Consider the following 8858-nt stretch of genomic DNA (forward strand, 5'->3'; position numbering starts at 1 on the left):
GAGAGAGAGAGAGAGAGAGAGTTGAGCTGGAATGCTATCTGTAGCAAATGGGCTCTGTTGCCACCTATTTGTTTTCGATGATGGAGCTTTCAAATCGAGGATCGGTGCCATTGAAAATGATCTATACCACTTGAAGTATCTAGAAAACAAATTTCATACTTTTCCGATATTATTGTCTTCTCCATCAAGTGGGCGTAAAAATGAACGGCTGAAAATGAATATCCTTTAAAAAGTGATGATAGGAATTTTTTAATTAAGATCGGGAGTATAGATTTTGTTCTAAATAGTTTAAAGAATTTTCTAACTAAAATTCAATTGATTTGGATAACTTTACACTGTTAAACGAGAAAACGTCTCATATCTATCATTAAAATTACAAAATTTGAAACCCTTTGATCATTAGGTCAATGATGTTGAAAATATTTGAAATTTGGTTTCTAAATACTTCAAGTAGTATAGATCATATTCAACGGTATCGATTGTCGATTTGAAGGCTCTATCTTCGAAAACAAATGGGTGGCAACGGAGCTCGTTTGTTAACGATAGCATTCCAGCTCAACTCACACACACACACACACACACACATATAGAGCTATTATGCTATCGAAAGTATAGAGAATTTGATGCTTTCGATGGGTTGAATAGTATCACTAGGGTTGAGTGGTCTTCAAAGGATAATAATATTAATCCCAAGGTTAAAAATAACTAAAGGAACTGATCTAAGAGAGCCAGGAACTGATCAAAGAGCCAAAAAGTCGAAAGCACCAGATCCTCTATTCTTCTGATAGCATAGTAGCTCTACTCTCTCTCTGTATATAATAAGAATTTAGAATATATTGGTGTCAAAAAAGATTAAATGTTTTATGCATATTGTGTCCACAGACAAGTATCATGTAGTCATGGTATGCGCCGTGTTGTACCATATCGAAAAATTGTCAGCACGGTATCATGTCACGACACTTAAATTTTCATTCATAAGTTAAACCAGGCTGTTTTTATTTTGGGTTAATTTTATAGAGCTTCATGTAAACATACCAAATAGCAAATATATTCCTACAAAATTCAACTTTTCATATTTATTCATACAAAAGTCTAGTGATATTTTTTGCTCCTCTGGTTTATTGTCATTAGAGTATTGTTTATTTTTTAATAAAAAATAAGTGAAATAATATTATTGCCATTACAAATATGTCCCCTCAAAAGCGCCAACAGTTAAAATTATATAGAAATATCTACCAAAAAATTTTCAACAGTCATCTTTTTATTTTTTTTACCATTACAAATAATATTAGAGGAATTAAAAGGTTAATTTATCTCATTTACTAATTAGTGTAAAATATTTTACCTATAGTTAACTATATTCTTCTAACATATCCTAATAGTAGTGGTATAGTTGAAAAAGTTAAATTTTTTGTTGAGATAAATATGAAAAATTAAACATTGTAGAAATATATCAGTTATTCGGTATAATTACAGAGAGTGTATGCAATTAAAAAATTTTAAAATAGTTTGGAAAATCGTGCGGTGCATTTAAAGATTGTTTCAAGAGAATTAAAATTGATTACTAAGGCTTATTTGGCATGGTTTTTTTNTTATTAAAGCGTATAAATACAACACCTATAAATTTCAATTGTGATTTGCACCAAACAGACCTTCGCAACATAGGCAAGATGCAGACCTACTAGCTAGCAACATTACTTTTTTTTTTTTTTCCAGCTCGTTTTCCGCCACCCTTGAGGCCTTGTTGGCTCACCCATGTAGCTAAGTTTATATACTAAATGAATGAAGCGGGTAGCGTGCTATCTTTTCCTCAAAAAAAAAAAAAAAAAAAAAAAAAAAAAAAAAAACTTACTTTTAATCAAAAAAGTTTTATTTCTTGTTGAGTTTATAGAGCAATTTTGGATGTATCGATTTTAATTTTATCCTAACATCTCAAAATTTTTATGCTAAATTTCTGTGGTTTTAAAAAAATTTTATTTCCCAAGGAAAGAAATTTCTCTTTATAGTTTAATTTCATCATAAACTTATTTTCTACCACACTTCATGCTGAACATATTACTTACTATTCATAGAGAATCCAAATGAGGAGTCAAAATAAATAAATAAATAAATACATAAATCCAAGTATAGGGTTTGTCAAATCCTTGACCAATTTGGACTAGTTTTAGAAATGTCCAATGGTTCTCATTGACCCTCCAACTCATCCTCTTACCCTTCCAAACAAGTGTTTTCTTCTTTTTTTTTTTCTTCCTTTCTTCCTTCACAAATGAAAGCTTGAATAATCTTTGCCGCCCCTCCCTCTCCTCTCCAACAACCATCTCTCTCTCTCTCTCTCTCTCTCTCTCTCTCTCTCATCGTTGTCGCTGTTGCTGTTGTTGTCGCCATCGCTATGGCTTACAACCAACAACCGCCTCCGCGCTACGTGATGTTATCTGAGTATGGCGGTGGCAGTGGGGGGGAGTCCCTGAACCTCCGTCCTCCGCCCCACCGACGCAACCTACCCCGTTACTACTCCCACGGTCGATCGAAAGGCGGTGCCTGTTGCTGTGGCTGCCTCTGCTGGTGCTGCTGCTTTCTCCTCCTTTTCATCCTTGCGGTTGTCGGCACCGCCGCTTACTTCTTCTTCATCATGAAGCCCAAGATCCCTTCCTACTCCGTCTCGGCCCTCTCGATCTCCTCCTTCGAGTTCCGCGCCTCCGATTTCACCCTCCATGCGAAGCTCACCGCGCATATTCGTGCAGAAAACCCTAACGACATGATAGGCATCTCTTACGGTTCAGGTTCCAGCGTAGTCGTGTCGTATAAAAATTCGACGTTGTGCTCCGGTCACCTACCGAGCTTCTACCAAGGACACCGAAACACGACCGTCATGCAGGTGGTCATGGAGGGGCGACATACGGTCGATTCAGGATTTCAAGATGCTCTCAAGGAGAACAGGGAAGCAGGGCAAGTCCCGCTTGACGTGTACGTGCGCGTGCCGGTCTCGTTGCGGCTCAACGAGGTCGACCTTCGGGAGATCACGGTGAACGTCCATTGCGCGCTCGTCGTCGACAGCTTGTCTCCGAACACCAAGGTCAACATAAAGTCGGCGCAGTACAAGGTCAACGTCGAGTTCTAAGGCCTCATTCAATCGTCGTGATTGGCACCGCTCAGCAACGATAGCAACGACGACGACGACGACGATGGCAATTTAGGGTTTCATGAGATGAAGAGAGAAAACCCTAGCTTTTGTTTGAATCTTATTTTTGTGTCAGGTTGATTTTATACTTGTGAGAGGTCAAAATGGTAGAGAGGATCCAACAACAAAAAGGCATATTAGTGTTGACTCCGTAAGATGGAATACGTATATAGAGAGATGGAGCATGTATTGAGAATTATATAGTTTGAGTGAGGAGGGGGATAGGAATAATATAAATTTTATCCAAATACTTTATTTTATTTTAGAAACATTTCAAAAACAAATAAATACCAAGAAATTAACTGTAGTTCTATTTATGCTCGCATTTACTTTTTGTTTTGTCTCTTTTTTTTTCCTTCCTACATGTGGTGTATTTTATTTTCTTTTATATTCTACTTTTCAAGGTATGTATACATTAGATAAATTGAAAAAAAAAAAATCATTATAAAATTTTTATTTATTTGTATAGTCATAAAGAGTTTCAAATTATACTTTCAATTTATTGCGATTACTTTAGTTATAAAATAAATAAACTATTTAATTATTTGTTTTTATTGCTATAAAATTTTTGCACCAGCTGCATTTTAGGAGTCCCTAAAATTTTAGAAGACTAGGGATCAAATTCTGTAAATATGCATGTGTAGGTTCCAAATCCCACCATTTGTAAGCCTCTCCAGAATAAGGCTTCATTTAGGATTGCAGGAAGATTATGTTACATATGGTGAGAAAGTACGATGAAAAAATACACTATTTGTACGATGGAAAAATACTATATTTGTTTTCATAAGTAATATTATGTTCCGTATATCGCGATGAATAGATTATGATATATTTTCTGCGGTCCTATCAGAGGATACAGAAGCATATTCCTATATGCTTTTACCCTAACTCCATTTTATATAATAGCATCAGATAAGTTTCAATACCAAACTAAGTCTAAAAATGACTATGCTAGACAATGATTCTCAGAACATTTCAAATGGGTGGTGCTTCTGAACAGCAATATATGGACTAAGCTTCATATTCTCAAATAAATAAATAAATAACTAAATAATAATATGGTAAAAGTTGGGCACTTGGGCCTTGCAATCTATAGCCTAAACCCTACCTCTTGGGCTTGGAAAACAATTCCCATGAGTAAAAAAGAAAATTAAGTGTTTGCTTTCTTTTGTCTGTTTGGTTCCTCAGAAAAGTCTGAAAACTAAAAAAAGTTTGGACAAAATTTTTGTTTTATGGAAAACTTCTTTATTCAAGTTTTCATCTGTTTTAAACTAGTTATTTTGAAAAAAAAAAAAAAAAATAGATCACATGGAAAATTTGAGTTTTTGTTTTTCAGGGTTTTTTTTTGAAAAAAAATAGCACTAGTCCTTCATAAAATCTGAAAAAATAGTTTTTCAAAACATCTAATTTTACTTAGAACCAGACGAGCGAAAAATTGAAAAAGGGGTTTAGTTCTGAAATTTGAACTTAAATTTACATTCAAAATCTATCTTCTACATCTGAATTATGCATTTAAATAAGAATTTAAGTTTTTGATTCAAAAAAGTTCAAGTGGTTTAGTTTATATTTGGATTTATCTAAAATTTTATGTTTTAATTGAAATTCAAATTTTAAATTGTAAGAGTCAAAATTTCATGAGGGCAATTTAAAAATTTCGAAAAATATTTTTTAAGCTTAAGCTAATTTTTTACTTTAATTAACTAATTTATAGTTGTAAGAATTGCATAAAGTATACTAACTATATTTGTAAAAATAAATGACACATTCAAATTTTAAAGTCAAAGTATTGTTGATTGGCTTAAATCAAACAAATTGAAAGATTAAACAGTAAAATCAAAATTTTAAAAAATCTGCAAAATGGTTTATAGTTTAGATACGTTTTATATCTTTTTACCTGTTTTACAAAAGTAGAAAAGTTCTATCCTATTTTTGTGTTTTCCAAAAAAAGTAAATAAATAAATATATAAAAACTATGCTAATCTAGTCTATAGTGATGCTCATTTATGCACACACAAAGCATGAAAGATTTGGTCTTGTATTTGCTTTATTTTTTTGTCCTTTTCCCCTTGTATACATCAGATTAAAAAAAGTTTATTTCCACAGTAAAAAAATTAGAAAAAGGAAAAAAAAAGAAAAAGGTTAGGTGAAGTTCTAGAAGCCCAAAGATTCTAATTCTTTAATTGAAAAAAAAAAAGAGAAAAAAAATATAAAACAAATATGTTTCAGATCAGAATCAGTCAAAACTATCAAATCTCAAACATCAACACCATGATTTCTTATCCTCATATTTCTACATCAGATATATAACCAATTATTACACAGAAGAAAAAGTCACTACCCCTAATCCAACTTAGCAAAAGCACTTTTTTAAACATTAGTTAACAACTTCTCTACAAAGCACTCCTACAACTACTTGACCAGAATCATATTCTTGGTGTGCCATACAAAGAAATTAATCCACCCATCCACCCACCATTTCATCAAATTTAACAATTTTAATTAATATAGTGTTGGATTGCCGGCGCTAATCATTAATCCCAAAAGCTCAGGTTGTTAGAAATACACAACCAATTCACTTAAAGCGTATAGATACAGTGCTCACGGATCTCAATTGTGACTCGGCTCATCCAGCATCACGCCATTTCGAGCATGACTCGATCCAACATGGCCTTCCGCCACATGGCAGAATACTGACACATTTAAGCCAACATTAGCAAATAAAATTAAAATAATTAACTACTTATTATAGCGAATACATATTGAGTCATTAAATTTAATAAAAAATTCGATAAAAATTATATAAAACTTATCTAAAGTACAAACCATTTTAATTCGACTACCCGACCTTTTAAAATGTTAATTTTAGTATCCAACCGTTCAATTTGTTTGATTAAAGTAATTTGATGGCTTTTGAAATATAAAATTTGAGCTAATTGTTTAATTTAATGAAATTATAGTTGCGTGAAATCCATCAAACCACCGGTTCATCAAATTTAATAATTTTAATTAATTATCTTCTTAGCGAATAAAATTAAAATAATTAGTGTCTTAAATCTAATATATATATATAGAGAGAGAGAGAGATAGAGTCCGGCTGCTATGCTATCAATAGCACCAAGCATTTGAAACTATCAAGTTTTTTGCCGTTGGATTAACCTCTTTGATTATTTTTACCCGTTATAACCAACCACCCACTCAACCCTAAGGGCCCACATCATCCTAACGGCACATTTTTCCATCTATGGACTAAAAAACTAATAGCACCAATAACTTTGTACTATTGATAGTATTCCAGCCTAATTCTATATACATATATATAGAGAGAGAAAGAGAGAGTCCGGCTGGCCACTATCGATAGTACCAAGTATTTTGTGCTATCAAGTCTTCTGCCACACGACTATCCGAATTTTTAAAATTTTTATAAATTTTTATAAATTCTATAAAAATTATAAATTAAAATTTGAAGTTAAAAGATTACTAATGGGCTCAATTTAAATAAATTAAAAGATTAGGTAGAAAAATTAAGATTTTAAAAGGTCAGATATATAGTCCAATCAAAATGGGTGATAATTAAAGAGGCATGCAAGCTTTATACATTTTTACCAATTTTTACCTAAAGAAACAATTGTATGTTCCGAAACACATATCAAAAAAAATATTTACAGCATAAATAAATTAAAAACATGCGTGTAAACAAATTAAATTTAGAAAATAAATCAATTAAGAAGTAGACTCTGCTACGTACTAATAACTATTTAAATTCAAATTACAGATTCAGAAGTCATTTTAACTTAAAAATTTAAATTTTAAGTTTAAATTTAAATTGCAAATGTGGCATGCAATATTATTGTGACCTAGAGTACTCCACATGAATTGCATGCTTTAGTGGTAGTGCAATGCAACCAAGCATGGACAGACAGACCATGCAGCTGGGGGGGAACAAAGGAGAGGGGGAATGCAGGCAGGCAGCACCAACCCTGTCGACCGCCTGTCGATCCACCCGACGATCGGTCAGGCAGCACTGACGGCGACCGCACGAGCGAAAACGAGCGGTGGCCCGGCACGGCACGTGCGCACGCGACATCGAATCAGGAAGGAGAGGAGAGGAAAGAAAAAAAAAGAAGAAGAAAAGGAGAGAGATGGGTCATGGAATATACCTACCATAGTGGAGGGTGGAGGAGGGGTGGGAAGGGACAGTGATGGTCTCTACACTTAGTGGAGCTCTCTCTCTCTCTCNGAATTTTCTATAAAATTTTCATCGGATTTGGATTGTTTTACACTGTTAAACTCACAAACACACCACATCGTCGATCAAGTCTAACGAAGCCAATCAAGTCTAAAGTTGTTTCCAATTACTTTCAATAGTGCAGATCAAGTCTAACGGAGCCAATCGTCGATTTGGAAGCCGCATCATCGAAAACAACTTGGTAGCACGGAGGCCTCCGTGCTACCGATAGTATAGCAGTCTAGTTCCATATATACATATATATATATATATATATATATATATATATATATAGTCCGGCTGCTATGCTATCAATAGTACCAAGCATTTGGAACTATCAAATTTTTTGTCGTTAGATTAATCTCTTTGATTATTTTTACCCGTTACAACCAACCACCCACTCAATTCTAAGGGCCCACATCATCCTAGCCGCACATTTCTCCATCCAAAGGCTAAAAAACTTATAGCACCAATAACTTTGTGCTATTGATAGTATTCCAGTCTAGTTCTATATATATATAGAGAGTCCGGCTGGAATACTATCGATAGTACCAAGTATTTTGTGCTATCAAGTCTTCTGCCACTCGACTATCCGACTTTTTAAAATTTTTATAAATTTTTATAAATTCGATAAAAATTATAAATTAAAATTTGAAGTTAAAAGATTACTAATGGGCTCAATTTAAATAAATTAAAAGATTAGGTAGAAAAATTAAGATTTTAAAAGGTCAGATATATAGTCCAATCAAAATGGGTGATAATTAAAGAGGCATGCAAGCTTTATACATTTTTACCAATTTTTACCTAAAGAAACAATTGTATGTTCCGAAACACATATAAAAAAAAATATTTACAGCATAAATAAATTAAAAACATGCGTGTAAACAAATTAAATTTAGAAAATAAATCAATTAAGAAGTAGACTCTGCTACGTACTAATAACTATTTAAATCCAAAATACAGATTCAGAAGTGATTTTAACTTAAAAATTTAAAGTTTAAATTTAAATTGCAAATGTGGCATGCAATATTATTGTGACCTAGACTCCACATGAATTGCATGCTTTAGTGGTAGTGCAGTGCAACCAAGCATGGACAGACAGACCATGCAGCTGGGGGGGAACAAAGGAGAGGGGGAATGCAGGCAGGCAGCACCAACCCTGTCGACCGCCTGTCGATCCACCCGACGATCGGTCAGGCAGCACTGACGGCGACCGCACGAGCGATAACGAGCGGTGGCCCGGCACGGCACGTGCGCACGCGACATCGAATCAGGAAGGAGAGGAGAGGAAAGAAATAAAAAAGAAGAAAAGGAGAGAGATGGGTCATGGAATATACCTACCATAGTGGAGGGTGGAGGAGGGGTGGGAAGCGACAGTGATGGTCTCTACACTTAGTGGAGCTCTCTCTCTCTCTCTCTCTCTCTCTCTCTCTTAAAAACTCTCTCTCTCTTAAA

At 34.0% G+C, this 8858-nt stretch overlaps 1 protein-coding gene across 1 annotated transcript; it reads left to right on the forward strand.

The window, feature by feature from the left end:
- Positions 2129-3426, forward strand: LOC109720621 (NDR1/HIN1-like protein 13). The gene has a single exon (XM_020247856.1). The coding sequence runs from the start codon at positions 2390-2392 to the stop codon at positions 3116-3118; it is 729 nt and encodes a 242-aa protein (XP_020103445.1). The 5' UTR covers positions 2129-2389; the 3' UTR covers positions 3119-3426.

The sequence above is a fragment of the Ananas comosus genome, linkage group 14, assembly GCF_001540865.1.
Source record: "Ananas comosus cultivar F153 linkage group 14, ASM154086v1, whole genome shotgun sequence".
NCBI lineage: Eukaryota > Viridiplantae > Streptophyta > Magnoliopsida > Poales > Bromeliaceae > Ananas > Ananas comosus.